The sequence below is a fragment of the Artemia franciscana genome, unplaced genomic scaffold, assembly GCF_032884065.1.
Source record: "Artemia franciscana unplaced genomic scaffold, ASM3288406v1 PGA_scaffold_38, whole genome shotgun sequence".
NCBI lineage: Eukaryota > Metazoa > Arthropoda > Branchiopoda > Anostraca > Artemiidae > Artemia > Artemia franciscana.
The window spans coordinates 797,383-820,376 of NW_027062676.1; the positions used below are offsets into that span (position 1 = coordinate 797,383).

General features: G+C 36.3%; 1 protein-coding gene across 6 annotated transcripts in view; it reads right to left on the reverse strand.

The window, feature by feature from the left end:
• LOC136041817 (poly(rC)-binding protein 3-like) overlaps positions 1-22,994 on the reverse strand; it is a 186,804-nt gene that overhangs the window by 49,620 nt on the left and 114,190 nt on the right. For all 6 annotated transcript variants that reach the window (XM_065726589.1, XM_065726588.1, XM_065726587.1 and 3 more), the window contains exon 7: positions 21,071-21,158. In XM_065726589.1, the coding sequence (XP_065582661.1) occupies positions 21,071-21,158 (88 nt within the window). The remainder of the gene's footprint in view (positions 1-21,070; positions 21,159-22,994) is intronic.

Genomic DNA, 22,994 nt, shown 5'->3' on the forward strand with positions numbered 1-22,994 from the left:
AATCAAAACATGCATTGATTCAAAAACGTTCAGAAATTAAATAAAAAAACAAGTTTTTTTAACTGAAAGTAAGGAGCGATATTAAAACTTAAAACGCACAGAAATTACTTCGTATATGAAAGAGGCTGCTTCCTCATCAACGCCCCGCTCTTTACGGTAAAGATTTTTACTGTTTTAAAAAGAAGAATTGAGAGAAAGAGTCAAACTTTAGCGTAAAGAACGGGGCGCTGATGAGGAAGCAGCCTCTTTCATATACGAAGTAATTTCTGTACTATGTTTTTTTTTTTATTTAATCAATTACAGAGACAAAGATACAGTTAGAGTACACTTCTGAAATCGATTATCAGTCATTATTTTTGGATTATTTTTCTATTAAGTTATTTTAAGATTATCATGTTTATTCCAAACGTCGGTCAAAAGAAAAAAAATAAACCCTTAAGAATATTGTGGCCCTCCTAACAAGTTATATCATAGGTAATTCAGATAGTAGGAAACGAGAAAATTTGTGTAAAAAGGTAGGGAGAGTGGGGAAAACGTGTGGCATAGTGCTTTAGTCATGTACAATTTCTGTTAAGAAGTGATAATGGTAATTTCTGTTAAGATGTGATAATGGTAATTTCTGTTGAATGAAGATTAGAAAGGAAGCAAAGAGTACTTGTCCAGTTTCAAGGAATTAGGACAGATTAGTTAATTTTGCTTTTCAGACGTCGCCACCTAGTCTTTCATAGGGGCTATGTTATGGACTGGGAGGGCAGAATAGGGTATAAAATTTCTTAAAAAGATAATTAAAACTTTAATTAAACATGAAATTTAAGACAATGAAAATATTAAACTTAAAACAATCAGAAATTATTCCGTACATGAGGGGAGATGCCCCTCCTGAATACCTCACTCTTTACGCTAAAATTTGAATTCTTGTCCCAGTTTCTTTAAGAACGGCTGCTAAAAGACAAAGGCATTAAAAAATATTGCCTATTATCAAATTTTTCTTTTTTTTAGTTTCGGTTAGTATTGGGCCGAATGACTTTTTACTTACTGTTCATTGTCACGGACTGTTTGATTCGAGCGTATAATAGTGAATCTACCACAAACCAATAGAAATATGTTCTATATTAATAGATTAATTAATCATAGATTAATATATTTATTTACAACCAAATTACTTCAACGTATAAATAATACGAGTAGCTACTTTGAAGAAGACACGCTAAACGCACTGGAGTCGAGGAACAACTAATCACGCATACAAAATACTAACAAAATACACACTTTTATTAATGGGAACCGCTAAAATCCACAACTGAGTTTTTCTTTTAACAGCATGGGTTTTAAGTGCATTTTTCTTATTCATTATTTACAAGAAATAATGGGCGAAAACTGTATACAAGACAGTTCTTCTAGTTGGGCCACCTTATCAATTTCTGAGAGATTATTTTCTTGCCTTTGTTCTTCCCCTAATTGACATTTCGAAGGTAGGAATTTTGCTTGTAGACACGGGAAAGCAATTTTTAGTTGAAGGGATCTCTGTTTCTAAGCTAATGGGCTTTTGCCGAAAGAAAAGCTACATAAGACTAATGAGAGAAAAAGAAAAGTTCTTCTAGGCAATTTTGCTCCAGTTATTACAATAAATTCGTGTTGCTGAAAAAGTCTCATAAACATGGGACATAATGAAATTTAAAAAAAAAAAATCATTTGAAAAATATGAGTTAATTTTAATGGTGGCTTAAACATTCGACTTAATGGATATATAATCTATTCAATACATCATCTATTCTTAAGCAATAGGCTATTATAATTCTGGATCCATGAACGGATAGATTTCAAACTAATGAATCCAATAGCACAAGTAAATTGTCTTTTCTGTGCAATTTACAGCTGCAGCCTTGTAGCGAAATCACTTGTTTCAGAGGGAGCATAAGCCTTAAGCATAAGGTTCAAATTAATTCTTTTTAGCATTAATTAAATTAATTAATTAAACCATCAAATAAAACTTAATTCCTGGCATTTGTCTATAGCTTTTAGGATTAACAGTCAACTGTAAAAAATTTACATTAAGAATTTCGATAGTTCCCTGTATTTGCTGAGACCAATGAAACAAATAATAGCGTCAATGAATGAAAATTTAGAGGGGGAAGTGCGGCGAAATGAAATTTCGAAAATATGGTGGGCAAGTGAATCTAGGGGGCAATCGCCCCCCCCCCAGCTAACGCCACTGAAAATACAACGAAACTACACGGACTTCGCTCAATACTGTCAAAATAGGAAATCAGATACACTTAGCCTTACACTCTACAATTATTACACTATACACTACACTTAAACTTTGCAGCTTTAATCGACAGTCTTTTCTCATTAGTCCTTTCACTAAAAACCGAAGCACTGATATCCAATATTCAGGCCACTTTCTAGTTGGCGCGTTGATTTCGCTTCCAAGGACAATTAAATGACGAATCAAACAGTTTGTGGTAACGAACTGTAGGTAAGGAGCGATGCTCCTTACTTACAATAATAGTACTCAATAGTAACCGACACTCTAAAAAACTGAGTTCGAATAAAAGTGGAAATATCAAAAGAATCGAACTTTAGTGCTTAATCAAAATATAGAAAATTCATCCATTATAATGTTACCCATCAAAAGTTACGAGCCTGAGAAAAATTTCCCTACTTTTAAAAAAGGAGGTAACTCCCCCAAAACATCAAGTAATCTTAGTTAAAACCACATCGTTGGATTCAATATATCAGAGAACCCTACTGTAGAGATTTCAAGCTCCTTTATACAAAAATATGGAATTTCACATTTTTTTGCAAGAAGCAAGATCACAGATGCGTGTCTTTTTTTTTCAGGGGTGATCGTATCGAACCAGGGATCCTAGAAGATCGGGAGAGGGCTCATTTGATCGGAATTTCAAAAGTTCTAGTACCCTCTTTAAGTGACCAAAAATATGGAAGGGCATTTAGCCCCTCTCCCAACCTTTTTCTCCTCAAGCTCGTCCGATTAAAATTTTTAGACACCATTTTGTTCAGCATAGTAGAAAGACCTAATAAAGATGTCTTAGAGGATGACTTGACTCCCTCCCCCCAGAGAATGGCTACAAGCTATGAACTTTGGCATTTGTTTGCATATAGTACTGGCTATTCGGAAGTAAACAGACATTTTTCTGGGGGGGATGATTTACTGGAGGGGGGTTTAAGTGAGCGGATCTTTCTATGGTATTATTTTGCCATTAATCCAGCATTATTTACAAAATGAACTAAAATTAAATAAAAAAATAATTTTTTCAATTGAAAGTAAGAAGCAACATTAAAACTTTAAACGAACAGAAGGTATACCTCGCATCAATACCTCGTTCTTTAAGTATTTTTTAACTTTAAAAAAACATTATTATTCTAATTAAACGGCCTTTGTGTTTCTGGAATCAATTCTTAAAAATTGGAACAAAAGTTAAACTTTATCGTAAAGAGCAAAGTATTGAGGATGGGGCAACCCTCCTGATATATGTAATAATTTCTGTTCGTTTCAAGTTTTAACATTGCTCCTTAATTCCAGTTGAAAAAAAATAGTTTTTTTTTTTTTTTTTATTTAACAGCTCACAGTAAACCGAAATTTGAACACACACTTATCTTAACGAACTGAAAGAAAGTCTGAGTAATTCCTAGTGGATTTGCATTATTGGAGGAAATTTGAATAAAAATTATAATAGTGTTTGGTATGTTTTATGATATTAATAAAATTAAGCTTACGAAACATTTTACGATTCTTAGGAATAGAAATTTCACTGAAACTAAGACAAATTTTTCTTTATTTTCATTCAACGTCTTTATGCCTTTCTCATATTTATCCGTATCTTTCATACAGTTGGTCTGCGTGGATTTGTATTTTTCCATCTTTGCTCACACCTTTATATAATCTTCTACAAAAAGAAGATGAAGTCTTTCATTTTACCGTACATAGTTCTGTTCACTTCTTGAAGCTGAACGATTTGTATAAACCGTGTATGAGTTTATTTGCATTGAATCACTTAGACGGAGACCTCCATAATGTTTTTCTGAGGTCCTAAATGTGGCAAGGTGAGTAGTACAAAACGCGTTTAGGGTTCAAAATCAGAATGACATGGATGTGTCCACTATACGTTTAGAGTTTTGTCTGAACGTTGCTCCGTGTTGTGCTGGAAACTCTGTCCTTGTTGGGGTTTAGGAATCCTATACTCTTGGTTCCTTTAAAAAATGCCTAAAACGACTCTTTATTGGATCCAAATAATATTAATTTTAGGTATATATATTTTATATTATTTTTTTTTAATTTTTTAGTCAAAGCTAGTTCTAAATGTTGATGAATACTTTTAATTTTTTCAAGATGAATAATTTTTCGCATTTGTTGGTATTTACCGTATTTGTGTGGAACTGACGGTGAGTAGATTGTTATTGTTGATTGTTATGCGAATCTTTGAGTTATAACCCATAGGATCGAGTTTATATATACTTTTTCCTTTCCAGTTAACTGATCAGTGTCTGGGATTGTCAGTATATTTATCTATTATATTTACACATCTGCATTTGACTTTTTAAATTCACGGCTGCACAGTTTGTTTCAGGTAGTTATCAAACAGTTCGTGGTAACGAACTGGAGTATGAAGCGACCCGGCTCAGTAGAAAATGCAACTCTAAAGAACGAAGCTTTGATACTAACAGATACATCAAATGAATTGGATTTTTCTGATGATTTTAAATATATAAGTTTAATCAGATTTAGTCTTACCCATCAAAACTTACGAGCCTGAGAAAATTTGCCTTATTTTTTCAAAATAGGGGGAAACACCATCTAAAAGTCATAGAATCTTAACAAAAATCACACCATCGCATCAGCGTATCAGAGAACCGTACTATAGAAGTTTCAAACTCCTATCTACAAAAATGTAGAATTTCGTATTTTTTTGCCAGAAGACCGATCACGGGTGCATGTTTATTTGTTTTCTTTTTTTTCTCAGGGGTGATCGTATCGACCCAGTGGTGCTAGAATGTCGCAAGAGGGCTCATTCTAACTGAAATTCAAAGTTCTAGTGCCCCTTTTAAGCGACCAAAAATTGGAGGGAACCTAGGCCCCCTCCCACGCTCATTTTTTACCAAAGTCAACAGATCAAAATTTTGAGATAGCCATTTTGTTCAGCATAGTCAAAAAAACCTTATAACAATGTTTTTGGGTACAACTTACTCCCTCACTGTCCAGGGGGGAGGGTCTGCAAGTTACAAAATTTGACCAGTGTTTAGGTATAGTAATGGTTATTGGGAAGTGTGCAGACGTTTTCAGGGGGGATTTTTCTTGGTTGGGAGGGGGTTGAAGGGAGGGGGTTGAAGGGAGGGGATTGAAGGGAGGGGGTTACGTGGGAGGATCTTTTCATGGAGCAATTTGTCATGGCAGAAGATAATTTCCATGAAGGGAGCGCAGGATATTCTAGCACTATTTAAAACAAAAACAAAACGCTCACAAAATAAATATGGAGAAGTTTTTTCAACTGAAAGTAAGGAGCAGCATTAGATCTTAAAACGAACATAGATTATTACGCATATGTGGGGTTCATCTCCTCCTAAATGCCTCGCTCTTTCCGCTAAAGTATTTTTAGTAATTTCAACTATTTATTCTACGGCCTTTGTGATTCAGGGGTCATTCAAAAATTAAGTTTTAGTGTAAAGAGCGAGGAATTAACGAGGGGGCAAACCCTCTGGTATATGTAATGAAAATATACAAATATAGAAGTTCGTTACGTAAGTTATTTCGTAAGTTAAGTATATTTTCTACTAATAAAAACGTTCGTATAAAATTAAAAGTTCTAGTCGCCATTTAGCCAAAAAAAATTAATTTGCAAAATTCGTTTTAATAATTCATGTGCAGACAGCTAAAATCAAAAAAATATATCAATTCAAAAACGTTCAGAAATTAAATAAAAAAAAACAAGTTTTTTACTGAAAGTAACGAGCAACATTAAAACTCAAAACGAACAGAAATTACTCTGTATATTAAAGTGGCCTTTCCCTCCTCAACACCCCGCTCTTTAAGCTAAAGTTTTTTACTGTTTTAAAAAGTAAAGTTGAGAGAAAGAGTCGAGCTTTAGCTGCAAGAGCGGGGCGTTGAGGAGGGAAAAGCCACTTTAATATACGGAGTAATTTCTGTTCGTTTTAAGTTTTAATGTCGCTCCTTACTTTCAGTTAAAAAACGTGTGTTTTTTTTCATTTAATTGTTCTACAGCGCCTGAAACGAGAACTTGGTGATTACAGACAAAGTGCAAGGAAACCATCCAGAATTAGAGGTTAATTTGAAAGACAAAACTTTTGATAATCAATATTTTAATGAAACCAAAAACGTGATAATGCGAAAGTGGCATTAAATGAGAAGGTTAAACTTTCCTAGGCTTAAATAATACAAACAATTTGAGTTAGGCACGTTCACGGGATTTTTTTTTCTTTCGGAGAGCTCGATACTAGTTTTTCACCAGGGGGGTTCTCAATAACAATAAAAAAGTATTTTACAATTTGAATATGAAGTACCCAGAAATTTAAGAAAATGTCGAATTCTTGGGAGGACCCTGAGACCCCCTCCCTTTGTGTACATCCCCAATCTGAGTGCCATAGATAAATATGTTAGCAAAATAAATACAATTTTATTGGGATGGAGAGTCGAGGGTACGAGAATTGGTTTGAAAAATTAAGGTTAAGAAATTCACATTACATAAATTAGGAACAAGCGAGGATGGAGAGGTGATGTCAGGTGACGAGAAAATTGACAGGGTGGAAGGATAGCTTTACTCGCTTAGGCAGCTGAGTGGAATAGCCAAGCAACAAGGTGTTCTTTTTTTTCACAGTTGAAAGAAGTTTAAAATAACGGGAAACTAGGTCTTAGGAGCAAGATTAGGATGCTAGAAGCCACAGCAATAACAGTGATCAAGTATGACTCAAAGATACGGCCAATTGGAAATGATGAGGAGGAAATTGTAGATGTTCCCCAGAAAGACTGTCTCGGGACAGTTTTAGGTACCTGCTTGAACAACCGTACATTGAACAATAAGCTGTACCAAAGTATGGTATGATCCAACTTTGTGCACATAGCTATAGTAAAATAAAGATTAAGCTGGTATTCAAAACTGAAATCTCTCGACTACATCCACAAACAGGGGCTTCCAGAGAAAAGTAAACACTCGTATTCGAGTAATATGTAATTTATTCAGAAACCGATATATTGATTTATCTCTAGCGAGTGCCCTATCCTTGTATGATATACCAGGTAAATGCATTAAATTGATTAGTGCTATATATGAGAGTAAAATTGCTACGGTCAGGTAGGGAATGAGGTTAGTAGCTGGTTCGTTATTCAATCAGAAGATAAGCAGGGTTGCATCCTATCCCCATTTATATGGATAATTTTGATGGACTTACTCCTAAGGAGCACAACAAAGGCAATGGGAGAATAGGGAATCAATTAGAGAAGTAAAACACTCCTAAATTTAGACTATGCTCATGATTTAAACATTGAATTTATTTTGAAAGCCGTTTTAGAAAGTTCAGGGACCAATTATAGGTTTGAAAAATAGGTGTGGGTGTTTTAGCACCCAAGTAGAAGCCCGCTCTCTAAGGTGGTACGGCCACCTACTCCGTCTCCTACTAAGTACCCCCGCAAGGATTATCTCGGATTTTAATCCCTAAGAAAATAGCTGGAATCGCCCTCGAGGAAGGCCACGCAATAGATGGGCTGATGTAATAAACCAACGCCTGCTCAGCCGCAACGTCACCCAAATGAGGCCCCATCCTTAGCCCTGAACAGGGCTACTTGGAGTAGATTGACGGCGCTGTCAACCAGCGCCCTCTACGCTGGCGATCCTGCTCAGCAAGAGCTTTAAGTCAAAAGTCAAGCGGTTTTCCACCTCCGTATGCTTTCCGCCACCCAGGAAATCTAGTCAATGTCTTATCTTGTCTGTTCCTATGTCTCATCTTATGTCTATGTCTATATCTATGTCTATTCTGACCTACCTGAATTAGAAGGTGGCAGAAACATATGGTGGCGGAAAATCATGGTGGTGCTAAAACACTGCTACGTTAAGTGAAGGTGAAGAGGTGATGTTGGGTGACGAGAAGATCAATCAAGAGGACAACTTCACTCACCTAGGTATTATTATTAGTAAAAAACGGTGGGTGTAGCATAGATATTAAAAGAAGAATAGCCAAGGCCCAGGGTGTTTCTCCACAGAAAAAAAAGCTTGGAAGATTAGGAGGATGAGTCTGCGAATCAAAATTGGAATATCGGAAGCTACTATGTTGACAGTGACCAAGTATTGTTCTGAAGCGTGGGCTCTCCGAAAGACGGTGCAGTATGTGTTAGACGTTTTACGAAAACTGTTCATGGATTGCTTTGGGTACCCGAATAACTGACCGTATCTAAAACAGTAAGTTGTGCGAAAAATGTTGTTTAATCCTGTTATTTAGGGCTAAAATGCGGAAAGGTTGAGATGGCTAGGACACGTTCAACGGATGAAGGATGACAGACTGCCAAAGATAGTCCTTGTCGACCAACTGTCTAGGCCCAAACGAAAAAAGCAGGTCGTCCTCGAATAGGGTGGGAGGACGTCACAAGGAAAAAATTAAGGGAAATAGGAACTTCTTGAGTAGTATAAAGAGGGAGGCTTTGAATAGATTGGAATGGAAGATGAGCGTGCGCAGCTGTGTTGGTCTCACGCAGCTTGGCGCTGCAGTGAGTTGTTACTAGCAGTAGTAACAGTAGTTTCAAGGCCGCATCTAGGAGGGGGTTAGGGGATTTACCCCCCCCCCCAGAATTTTTGTTCGACTCGTTAAAACGTAACATAAATGAAAATAAACAATATTTTATGTAATTTTAAAAGTTTTCCGTAAACCCGAAGAAAAATCCTTTTATACCCCCCCCACACACACACACAAAAGTCTTGGATACGGCCCTGAGCAGTATATTGATTTTTTTTGGGGGGGGGGCATAATTGTAACAAGACTCGACGGTAGAGAAACGAAATTCAGCCCAACGTGCAACGTATGCAAGGCAAGTTTCATAAAACCTTTCTTTTACTTTCATTCAATTCAATTTGTCGACAAAATTCTAAATATAATTTAATTACATTATTTAGATCAGCTCTGTGTATTTTATGGCCTTTAACGAGATTTTCAACCAATTCTTGAATTGTAAATCTACACCATTTCCAGGAAAAATCCATTTGGGACGAAAATGCGAGTTTTCCCTGTCTAAATTTCCGTCTAAGAACTTATGCAAATTCTCATTTTATCCAGAATATTTCATTTCCGAGAGATGAGATGCAGAATGAATTACCCATATCATTCTAGAACACCTTTAGTACTTGCTCTTAAATAAAAGCCTCGTTCAAGAAATGATGCTGATTTCACTTTTCTTTATGGAGTTCCTAAAGCCTCGCGATACAAAGTAGTGTATCGATACAATGTACAATATACTATAATAAAACTAATAACGTAATTTTTTTTCGAGAAATTACTTATTTTTCCTTTCTCCTCACAATATCCAACAGCTGTATAGCACAGATGCCTTTAATTCAAGATTTTTCAAAAGAATAATGAATATTCGTATCCTTTACTTGTTCCAGGATAAAGATGCTAGTAGCAAATCACTTCCATCAACTTAGGCACGCACACACGCACATTAATTACAAGATGAAAGGCAGTAAAGGACTCTTTTCTTATATATTTTCAAGATAGAAGTGTTCTTGCAATTTTTCCTCTTACAGCAGCAATTCTATTGGAAAAGACCTATTTAAAAAAAAGAGCCCTAAGAAGAGGAAAACTGTATTAAGGATTTCTGTGCTCTGAGTAACAATTTCTACAGTAAATTAGGCAATTTTGTAACAACTTAGGTTTGTTTATAGAAAAAGTCGAATAGAGATATTACAGATGGTGAAATTTGACAATACTTCAACAAGATGGTCCGCCAGCTATTTTCTGAAATGGCTCCACGGAATAAAATTGATTGTAACAATATCGTTGTGTAATTGAAAAAAAATCCATATACTATGAAGCTTTAGGACAACAAAGATAGATTTTTTGAGGATACGTTTCGGTGCGACAAAATTTAACCGTTACAGGACACCTGGTGATTGTATCAGCTCTAGGGGCAGGATAACAACGAGTTATAAGTTATTATTTAAAGTTTTAAAAATGTGTGCCAGTTATGGTTGAAGCGCTTGAAAATCTCGTTTTTTATTATCTTTTTCCGGAAGTCCATAAAAAACTGGAAAGATGGATTGTCACTGTTCATGACAATCCAATCAGAGGCAAAGCCTACGGGGGGGGGGGGGGTGTTCACTATAGGTATAGCTAGAATAAGTGGTGGAGAGTCTCAGTGAAAAATCTTCGAAAAGAGGCAAGAGTGAATACTAGATTGTTTTATAATGCAGAACTGATGCGCAAACTTAGAAAGACTTTTGCACTTATGCAGTGCCCATTCACATTCAACTAGTTTGGAATCCAGAAGCTCACTGCCTGGGATTATAAATTTAGCCAATCAGAAAACTTTGGTTGTCACTTACTTCATAAACTGCGTTTAACAAGAGCTAAGAACTCATATAGCACTTGTGACGAGGTCGGAAGAGCCAAGAGCTCATTTGGGCACTTTTGACTAGGTTGTAAGAGCCAAGAGCCACGAGCTTATATGGCACTTGTGACGAAGGCGGAACCTAAAATTAGACTCGGTGCTAGAGTTATCGACTTTGCTGTTCATCTAGAAGCACTGAACTCACCGATTCACTGGAAATTCCCCCCAACTCCCCCAAAGAGATCAGAAACGGTCCGATTATGTCAATCATGTATCTAGAACTTATGAGAACTCGGCATCACAAGTGAGAACACAAGTCAGAATCACTTGTGAGAACACGTATCTAGAAATTGTGAGAATGTCTAGAACTCGGGATTTAAAATAAGAACTCTGAGACATGAGATCCTTCCAAATATCAAATTTCATTAAGATCCGGTCACCCGTTTTTAAGTTAAAAATACCTCAGTTTTTCTAATTTTTCTAAATTTAACACAAACACGCCCCAACACCCCCAAAGAGAGAGGATCCGTTCTAATTATGTCAATCATGTATCCAAAACTTGTGTTTATTCTCCCCATCAAGTTTCATCTCGATGTCCCAACTCTAAGCGTTTTCCAAAATTTTCGGTTTCCAAGATTTCTGTTTCCCCCTACAACCCTCTATATCCCTGGATTCGATTCGAATTGAAACTAAAGCATCTAAGACACAAAATCTTTCTACATATCAAGTTCATTAAGATCCGATCACCCATTCATAAGATAACGATACCTCAATTTACACGGTCCCCCTCTCCAGCCCCCCCCCGGATGGTCGAATCGGGAATACAACTGTTATCAAGTCAATTTATGCAGGTCCCTGACACGCCTACCAATTTTCATCATCCTAGCACATCCAAAAGCTCCGAACTCGTCAAAGCACTGGAAATCCCTCCCCCAACACCTCAAAGAGAGCAGATACGGACGGGTTATTTCAATCCCAACCTCTCCACTCTAAGCGTTTTCCGAGATTCCCAGTTTCCCCTCCCATTCCCCCAAATGTCACCGTATCCGGTCGGTATTTAAAATAAGAGCTCTGAGACACGAGGTTCTCCTAAATATCAAATTTCATTAAGATCCGATCACCCGTTCAAAAGTTAAAAATACCTCATTTTTTCTAATTTTCGAATTAACCGTCCCTCTAACCCCCCCCCCCCAGATGGTCGAATCGGGGATAATTTCTTATTTCTTATTTAATCTGGTCCGGTCCCTGATACTCCTGTCAACTTTCAGCGATCGCTATATCGATCACGTATCTAGTTTCAGATCTTCTTCATGTAAAAATTGAGTTCGTCCAGGATTCAAACCTAGGACCTCTCTCACGCGAAGCGAGAATCATACCACTAGATCAACTACACACATATAAGAACAACAATCATTTGTTCTATCGGAAATAAAAATTCTTCTCATCTATCTCGTTCGCTCACTCCCCCCCCCCAGATGGTCGAAACGGGGAAACAACTATTTTTAATCTAATCTGGTCTGGTCCCTGATACACCTGCCAACTTCCATCGTCCTAACTTATCTGGAAGTGCCAAAACTAGCAAAACTGGGACCGACAAACCAACAGACAGACAGACTGACGGACAGAAATTGCGATCGCTATATATATGACTTGGTAAATATCAAGTGCCATAAAAATCTCCCCTGAAAACTTCTGTATGCTTCAAATAGCCCATACTATATGTAAGCAATGGGCAAAGTTCATAACTTGCAGCCCTTCCCCCGGAGACTGTGGGGGACAAGAGCTCATATGGTATGAGCTCTGGCGAAATTCTAAGAATCAATAGATTGCTTTAAAAGTAAAATCAGAGGCCTAATGCCGGTCGGGATTTAAAATAAGAGCTCTGAGTCACGAGGTCCTTCTAAATATCAAAATTCTTTAAGATCCGATCACCCACTCGTAAGTTAAAAATACCTCAATTTTTCTAATTATTCCTCTCCCTTCAGCCTCCCAGATGGTCAAATCAGGGAAAACGACCTTATCAAGTCAATTTGTGCAGCTCCCTGACACGCCAAGCAATTTTCATCGTCCTAGCACGTCCAGAAGCACCAAACTCGCCAAAGCACTGAACCCCACCCCCTAACTCCCCCAAAGAGAGCGGATCCAGTCCGGTTACGTGAATCACGTATCTACGACAATTATAAGCGTGTTTCAAGATTTCCAGTTTCCCCCTCCAACTCCCTCCAATGTCAACACATCTGGTCGGGATTTGAAATAAGAGCTTTGAGACATGAGTTCCTTCTAAATATCAAAATTTATTAAGATCCGGTCACCCGTTCTTAAGTTAAAATAGCTCAATTTTTCTAATTTTTCCAAATTAACAACCCCAGCTCCCCTAAAGAGAACGGATCCGTTCGAATTATGTCAATCACGTATCTATAACTTGTGCTTATTCTTCCCATGAAGTTTCATCCCAACTCTCTCCACCTTAAGCGATTTCCAAGATTTCCGGTTTCCCTCTCCAGCTCCCCCCAATGTCACCGAATCTGGTCGATATTTAGAATGAGAGTTCTAAAGCACAAAATCCTTCTAAAGATCAAATTTCATTCAGATCTGATCACTCGTTCGTAAGTTAAAAATACCTAGTTTTTTCTAATTTTTCCGAACTACTCCCCCCCCCAAGCTCCACCAAAGAGAGCGGATCCGTTCTGGTTATTTCCGTCACATATCTTGGACTTGTGCTTATTCTTCCCACAAAGTTTCATCCTGATCTCTCGCTTTAAGCATAATCCAAGACCTCGGGTTCCCCCTCCCAATGACAGTGGATGCGGTCAGGATTTAAAATAAGAGATCTGAGTTACGCGGTCCTTCTAAATATGAAATTTCATTAAGATCCTATCACTCGTTCTTAATTTAAAAATACCTCATTTTTTCTAATTTTTTAGAATTAACCCTCCCCTCCCAACTCCCTTCAAAGAGAGCGGATCCGTTTCGGTTATGTCAATCACGTATCAAGAACTTGTGATTATTTTTCTTACCAAATTTCATCCCGATCCCTCCACTCTAAGCGTTTTCCAAGATTTTAGGTCCCCCCCCCCAAGTCCCCGCAATATCACCGGATCCAGTCGGGATTTTAAATAAGAGCTCTAAGACACGGTATCCTTCCAAACATCAAATTTCATTAAGATCCGATCACTCCAACGTAAGTTAAGAATACGTCATTTTTCTAATTTTTCAGAATTAACCCTCCCCCCTCCCAGATCCCCCGAAGAGAGCGGACCCGTTCCAGTTATGTCAATCACGTATCTAGGACTTGTTATTATTTTTACCACCAAGTTTCATCCCGATCCCTCCACTCTAAGCGTTTCCCAAGAGCTTTGAGACACGGTGTCCTTCCAAACATCAAATTTCATTAAGTCCCGATCACCCGTTCGTAAGATAAAAAATACCTCATTTTTTCTAATTTTTCCGATTTAACCGTCCCCCACTCCCCCGCCCCCCAGATGGTTGAATCGGGGAAACGACAATTTTTAATTTAATCTGGTCTGGTTCCTGATACGCCTGCCTAACTTTATCGTCCAGCTTACCTGGAAGTGCCTAAAGTAGCAAAATCGGGACAGACAGACCGACAGACCGATAGACAGAATTCGCGATCGCTATATGTCACTTGGTAGATACCAAGTGCCATAAAAACGTATCCGTGCAGATAGGAGCTTGAAACCTCTACAATAGGGTTCTCTGATACGCTCAATTTGACGGTGTGCTTTCATTAAGATTATATGACTCTTAGGGGGTGTTTCCCCCTTTTTTTTCGAAAATAAGACACATTTTCCCAGGCTCGTTAATTTTGAGGGGTAAGACTAAAATTGATGAAGCTTATGTATTTGAAATCAGCATAAAAGTCCATTTCTTTTGATGTATCTATTGGTATCAAAATTCCATTTTTCAGAGTTTCGGTTACTCTTGAGCCGGGTTGCTCCTTACTTACAGTTCTTTACCACGAACCCTTTGATTTCAATTATTATTAAGTATATGAGGGAGTTCGCCCCCTCGTCAATACCTCGCTCTTTACGCTAAAGTTCGAATTGTGTTCCAATTCTTTAAGAATAATCCCTGGATCACAAAGGCCATTTAATTTGAATACTTTTTTAAGTATTAAAAAAAACTTTAGCGTAAAGAGCGAGGTATTGACGAGAGGGCAAAAGTCCTCATGTACGTAATAATATCTGTTCGCTTAAGCTTTAATTCTCTTTTTAAGTTTAATGTTAAGTTAAAAAAAAAACTTGTTTTTTTTTTTCATTTAATTTCTGAACTTTTTTAATTAATGCTGAGAAATATGGCACCCACTTCAAGGAAAAATTATCTTTTCCAATGAAGTATTCGTCCGTGGAGAGATCCTTACAGTTAAACCCCTCCCCCGACTCCCCCACACGAAAAATTCCCCCTTGAAAACGTCTGTATGCTTCCCAATAACCAATACTATCATAACCAATAATGTAAACAATGGGCAAAGTTCTTAACTAGCAGTCCTACGTCATATATGTAATAATTTCTGTCCGTTTTAAGTCTCAATGCTGCTCCTTAATTTCAGTTGAAAAAACTTGTTTTTTTTTTAAATTTCTGATCGTTTTTTTTAAATGAGACTGAGATATCCCGCGCCCCCTTCATGGAAAAATTATCTTTTCCAATTTCCTCCATAGAGAGATCCTACTACGTAAGTTTTTTCTAGAGTTTTGGTTTGTATTGAGCCGGATCGCTCCTTACTTACAGTTTGTTACCACAGACTGTTTGATATCCAAATTTTGTTATTCAAAATTTTTACGTATATTCCCCTGAAAGAAGCTTAACAGGCCATTAGCTTTGTATCATTTTTTTTGGATTCCCTCTAGGGATATCTTATACTAATGAAAAATATTGTCTGATTATAAGACGTTTTATACAATGTACGAATTCATTGCAATACTGTCATGTATGTTTTTTTCTCTTTAAATGCATATGAACGTGACGTCTCTCGCATAACTTTTTTCCACAATTAAGGTTCTAATGTATGGTCAGCCGAAAAGAGCACATCATGCCCCTGACCCCTCAAAATATTGTCATGCCCCACCAATAGGGTCTGCGCCCCATGCCAGGAATCCCAGCTTTATAGTTATAAAGGATACGTAAATCGGGGCAAACCGTGTTCCCCCTAGGCAAGAAACTTTGACGGTCCTGCAATGGAACAGAAGATTTGCAAGGGGGAAAGGTTAACATCATTAGACAATAACTGCTAGCACCAAAAGAAAAAGAATGTGCCAAATGCTGAAATTTTGGTTCGATTAGCAAATTGTTGATCACATATAAGATAATGAATAATAGATGAATACACCAGATAATACAAGTTCTCTTGTGCAAACAAAACCAGAACACAGAGAGGGTTGAGAACTCCACCAAACGACCTGTCAAGATGCGTTTGAACAAATGAATATTAGGATGTTAATACCCAAAAACTCAAACTAGGACAACAAACAGGGGCGTATCTATAGTCTTTTTATCGGGGGGGGGGGGGGGCAATAGGGATTGAGATTCAAGTGGTAGTGAACAAAAATAACTATTTAACAAACACCGTAATCGGTGAATTTGAAAACATTACACAATACATTACAAACACACATTAAATAACCATAAATATAAGTGCTGATGCTTGACGTTTACTAAAATTGTTGGCAATGAGCTGCTGTAGACGACAAAAGTATAGCGTAAACAAGCTTTCGGGTGGGCGAAGGTGAATGTCGTTACAGTCGGCTTTTTTCAGCCAGATTCACCACTAATACTGCTGTAAATATCCCCTTTCACTTGCCCCAACCCCCATAACCAGCACAGTACGCTCAATCTCATAACTGAAGTAAGCCCTATATTTAAAAGTCTCGGGTACCTGCTATTCATTTGGGTATCTGCTATTCAATTTTAAGTAGATTATGACTCTGGAAGATTTAGTTTGTTGTACCACTAAAACTTTATTACACCTTATTTATTAAAATATTGTAAACATTCTTTTTTAATTCATTTGTTAATGTGTCTACCTATTTATATAATAAATAGCATTGACATCAGCAGGTCAAACCCGAAGCAAAAATCATAGCCAGCGCATTAGCGCTGTCTAAGTAAAGATTAAACAAACAAAAAACAAGTTTTTTTAAATGAAAGTAAGGAGCGACATTAAAACTTAAAACGAACAGAAATTACTCCGTATATGAAAGGGGCTTTTCCTCCTCAACACCCCGCTCTTTACGCAAAAGTTTGACTCTTTCTCTTAACTCTACATTTTAAAACAGGTAAAAACTTTAGCGTAAAGAGCGGGGCGTTGAGGAGGAAAAGCCCCTTTCATATACGGAGTAATTTCTGTTCGTTTTAAGTTTTAATGTCGCTCCTTACTTTCATTTAAAAAAACTAGTTTTTTTTTTTGTTTCATTTCTGGACGTTTTTGAATTAATGCATGTTTTGATCTTGGCTCTCCGCACATAAATAATTAAAACGAAATTTGCATATTAATTTTTTTGGCTAAATGGCTTTTTCATAGTTTTAATTGGAAGATTTTGAGAAAAAAGGAGCGAGTAATCAAACTTAAAAAGGCAACTATAACTTTTAATTTTTTACGAACGTTTTCATAAGTAAAAAATATACGTAACTTACGAATTAACTTGCGTAGCAAACTTCTATATTCGTATGTTTTTTTTTGCGTATATGAGGGGGCTCACCCCTCTTCGATACCTCGCTCTTTACACTAAAGCTTGAATTTTGTCCCAATTCCTTATGAATGACCCCTGAATCACAAAGGCCGTAGAATAAATAGTTGAAATTACTAAAAATACTTTAGCATAAAGAGCGAGGTATTACGAGGAGGTAAACCCCTCATATGCGTAATAATTTCTGTTCGTTTTCAGTTTTAATGCTGCTCCTCACTTTCAATAGAAAAAACTTTTCATATTTATTTTTTCATTGTTTTCTTAAATAGTGCTGGAAAATCCTGCGCCCCCTCCATTGAAAGTCTCTTCCCCCATGAGAATTTTCTCCATGGAAAGATCCTCCCACGTAACCCCCCTCAACTCTCCCCCCAACCAAAAAAATCCCCCTGTAAACGTCTGTACACTTCCCAGTAACCATTACTATATGTAAATACAGGTCAAAGTTTGTAACTTGCAGCCCCTCCCACGGGAACTGCGGGGGAGTAAGTCGTCCCCAAAGACATAGTTATTAGGTTTTTCGACTATGGTGAATAAAATGGCTATCTCAGAATTTTGATCTGGTGACTTTGGGGGAAACATGAGCGTGGGAGGGGGCCTAGGTGCCCTCCAATTTTTTTGGTCACTTAAAAAGGGCACTAGAACTTTTTATTTCAGTTAGAATGAGCCCTTCCGCGACATTCTAGGACCACTGAGTCGATTTGATCACCCCTGGGAAAAAAAACAACAAATAAACACGCATCCGTGATTTGTCTTCTGGCAAAAAATGCGAAATTCAACATTTTTGTAGATAGGGGCTTGAAACTTGTACAATAAGGTTCTCTGATACGCTGAATCTGATGGTGTGATTTTCGTTAAGATCGTATGAATTTTAGGGGGTGTTTTCTCCTATTTTCAAAAATGAGGCAAATTTTCTCAGGCTCGTAACTTTTGATGGGCAAGACTAATCTTGATGAAATTTATATATTTAAAATCAGGATTAAAATGCTTTTGATGTAACTATTGGTATCAAAATTCCATTTTTTAGAGTTTCGGTTACTATTGAGCCGGGTCGCTCCTTACTACAGTTCGTTACCACGAACTGTTTGATATAGGATAAGTCAAAGTATTACCCAAATTGTGAAACATTATATTGTGACATGTTGCCCGCATTAAATAGCGACCGTGTTTTAAATTTGAAAGTATTTGAAAATTGCAGTTAGAATTATTAACTTATCCATTGGGCATTGTTTGACAAAGAATATCTAAAAAATCTGAACAATGTTTGGCATCATTGTGGCAGAGACCTTAAATTAATTCAAAATTGCCAGAAATGCCAATTTGAAGAAAAAATTTACTCCTAGAGTTTGAAATTACCTTCCCCTTTGTATCTTGGTTAAAATAAATTCCATAAGAATTCCATAAAAGTTATTCTTGTATAAATCAGGGTATGGGGGTATATATTCTGGAGGGGTTACACTGATATCGTTTTTATGTCTATAATTCCCTTCAAAAGCAAAGCACGATCTCCCAGTGCTGCATGATAAAACTGGTAATAGAAAAAGAGAATGAGTTGGTACCACATATAGTGTACATAAAATTTCTAAATTGTGACTTTATGAGAAAAATATACATATTTTGTTTAAATTCACTTTATTTTATTTTCAGCAGACCTTTCGTACAGCATACTGACGCAGAGATAAATGTCCCACAAGTAGCACTGGCGTTTTGTGAAATGTGACTAATTTCAGTCATAATTCTTAGCACATTTATGTCAGTTCTTTTTTTGGGGCTGGTTAAAATAAGTATTTAGAAAAGCAAAAATAGCGATAAGTCAGCATGTTATTGTACTAAGAGGGCAGTTCAATATTCAATTGTTAGTATGTGAAGCCAAAATGTATGAAATAAAACGTTATCAGTACTAATTAGGCATTTCAATGACAAATTAGAGAATCGGAGTTTCATTAAATACTGGAAACACAAATTAAACAATTAAATGATTCTCGGAGCGGATCCCCCTCTACCAAATTCCATGACCAAACTACAACCGATTTGGCCTATCTAGTTATAGTGCGCATATAATTATAAAAAGCAGTATTTCTCATTTTCTTTTTCAATTATTTCCTTTTCATTCAGGAAATTATATTCACTGTATATCCACCTTCTTATTCTTCGATGATTCTATTTCTGTTCTAAATGGAGATTTAGAGGGTGTATTCATTTCCACTTTTAAAGGTTTCAAAAAAAACGCTTTAAATATAAAAAAATGACCAGAGAAAATGTGGAGAAAGAGGAAGCATAGAACATTTTCAATTTTACCATTAACTAGAATCACATTTTTACTAGATAAGGTTTCAAAGGCAGTAAATTTGGAAAAATATTAATGTGGAACATATTATGAAGGGTGATCGACCGCCATTTTTCTCGTTTTCCTTGTGTTAGAAATGAGCATGGATTAATTAAAGAAAAATATCTACTGAAAATAAAGAGCAAATTTTACACTTAAAATGAGCAACGGTTTTAAAGCTACTTAATAAATATAGTTTTTTAAATTATTGGGGGCGGCAACTGCCACCTTGCCCCCCTCCCCTCTCAACAAAGTCACTGGCAACAAGTAAGTTGAGATTAATGATGGATAAAAAGAATAACTAACCATTAGCAATTAAATATGTTCGACATGAAAAATCAAAAATTTAGACCGCAACAATAAAACTAAAAAAAGCTGAAGTTGGAAACGAATATTCAACTTCTTTTTGGCGCTTTAGAAGTTTTACCTAGTTCAGTCCCAGAGGAAACCGTTTCCTATCTTACACTTATGGATTTTCAAATGTCCAACAAAAGGTAGAAACTTCACCTCTCAGTGGAAATTGAGTTTTCTAGCTTTTCCTTTACAAGATATATCGATCTTCGAAGGTATAACATCGCTCACAAAAGCTATTTCAATCGAGAAAAGTGGATGAATGCAAAGAAACAAGAACAATACAGCCCTCCCTTCTTTTAAGACATAGAAAAGGAAAGAAAATTAAATGGAACATTTTTGAAATCCATGAATACAATAAGTAATTACGTAATGGACAAAATACAATTTCTTTTACGATACCCAATATCCGAGCAAAACTAAAATGTTCGAAATCTGTAGGCAATTACAGTAATTAATGTACATTGTGAATCTCTTGGGCTTTGATAATAACATCTATATGCATTAAACTATATAAAAAATTGACGGGTCTCCCCCTTTTTCTTTTTTGAATAGCAGTTTTCGCTGATTTCACACATTCTTTTAGGAATTCAAAGGCTCTGACATAAATATATAACTAAAGGAGGAATAGACTATAGAAAAGAGTATCCTCATTCTTTAGATAATATTACTGCTGATTGGTCATTCAGAGGTTGACTTGATTAAGTCAGGTTTACCAAAGGAATTGTAAAACCTAATAACAGGGCTATCAAATTCAAAATTGAAAAAAAAAAGAAATGCTAGATCGTCAAAAATCGAAACAAATTAGGTGCAAAGAATTTTAGAGCAATTATAGTTGTAAGTTACTAGTCTCGATAAAAAAAAACAAATGATTTTGCGAGGTAATAGACATAAAGGGATACATTAAACGGGCTCCAAAATCGAATACTACATTCAGTGACATAATATAATATTTATGCAAATCAGTTATTCTTTTCTGCTTCATATGTGATCTGCTACAATAATAAAGTCTTAAAAAATTGATCTAATAGCTGAAAATGTAAGTGCTGTCAAAATCTATCAATTCTTATGAACGAAGCTTTGCCTTGGAAGAGGAGCGAAAAGTCAAAATCAAATAATTACCAGCGGGATTGAGTCCTGTTGCTCCACCAATGCCACCAAGCCCCAATGCAGCTAAGCTGGCAAGAGGTGAACCAGTCAATTTTGTTAACTGAAAAAGAACAAACTAATTAAACAAACGCTAGGTGAAAACAATGGCAACTCTGACCGTAAAAGGCCGTAAAACACCAAATCTATTTAGTAAAGCTTAAATAGAAGTAACATCATTCTTTTACTTCTCCTCGGAATTGAAACTACTTCTTTTATTCAAAGGAGAGGTTCAAAAACTTTCCATATAACGACTTTTTATGCATAAGGAGTTGTTTCGATATTGGGAAATTTTTCGATCATTTACATTATATATGCTACAAATTTTATCAAAGGTGTTTCACGCAATCAGTCTCGACACGACAAATAGCACAGATGTTTCTAACGGTTGCTGACCTCGTAGGTGAAATTGGAGAATCTATAATCCTTATTTTACTTAAAATATTCAGCTTTCTTTACATTTAGCATCTTAAGAAAAATAATAATAATCTTAAACGGGTGCTTAAGCCTCCAAAAAATCCTCCTTTTCCGTTTTTCGCACGAATTAAAGAGAAAAAATTTCACAGCTCTTTACTATAGTGAGACACACCAGAGAATTAAGAGGGTCAAAATCACCGAGGGAGGACAAACAGTTGAAAAAAAGCCGGCGAACCCTGCCTTGTTGCCAGAAAGTAGATCACATCAAGTCTGAATTGAATAAAAAATAAGTTTTTTTAATTGAAAGTAAGGAGCGACATTAAAACTTAAAACGAACAGAAATTACTTCGTATATGAAAGGGGCTGCTCCTCATCGACGCTCCGCTCTTTACGCTAAAAGTTTGACTCTTTCCCTCAACTCAACTTTTTAAAACAGTAAAAAACTTTAGCGTAAAGAGCGGGGTGTTGATGAGGGAGCAGCCCCTTTCATATACGAAGTAATTTCTGTTCATTTTAAGTTTTGATGTCGCTCCTTACTTTCAGTTAAAAAAATTGTTTTTTTTTTATTTAAATTCTGTAAGTTTTTGAATTGATGCATGTTTTGATTTTGGCTCTCCGCAGATGAAAAATTAAAACGAAATTTGCATTTTTTTTTTTTTTTTTTTTTTTTTTTTTTTTTTTTTTTTTTTTTTTTTTTTTTTTTTTTGGCTAAATGGCTTTCTCATAGTTTTGATCGAATGATATTGAGAAAATAAGGAGCGGGGGAGGAGGCCTAGTTGCCCTCCAATTTTTTGGTTACTTAAAAAGGCAACTAGAACTTTTAATTTTTTACAAACGTTTTTATTAGTAAAAGATATACGTAACTTACAAATTAGCTTACGTAACGAACTTCTGTATTCGCATGTTTTTATTACATATAGGAGGGGGTTCACCCCCTCGTCAGTACCTTGTTCTTTACACTAAAGCTTAAATTTTGTCCCAATTCCTTAAGAATGACCCCCTGAATCAGAAAGGCCATAGAATAAATAATGGAAATTACTAAAGATACTTTAGCGCAAAGAGCGAGGTATTAGGAGGAGGGGAACCCCTTATATAAGTAATAATTTCTGTTCGTTTTAAGTTTTAATGCTGCTCCTTACTTTCAGCTGAAAAAACTTTTTCATATTTATTTTTTCATTGTTTTTTTAAATAATGCTAGAAAATCCTGCGCTCAGTTTATGGAAATTTTCTTCCCCCATGACAAATTCCTCCATGGAAAGTTCCCCCAATATATCCCCCTCTTCTCAACCTTTCCCCCAACCAAAATAATCCCCTGAAAACGTCTGTACACTTCCGATAATCATTACTATATTTAAGCACTGGTCAAAGTTTGTAACTTGTAGCCCCTCCCAAAGGGACTGTGGGGGAGTAAGTCGTCCCCAAAGAAATAGTTATAAGGTTTTTCGACTATGATGAGTAAAATGGCAATCTTAGAATTTTGATC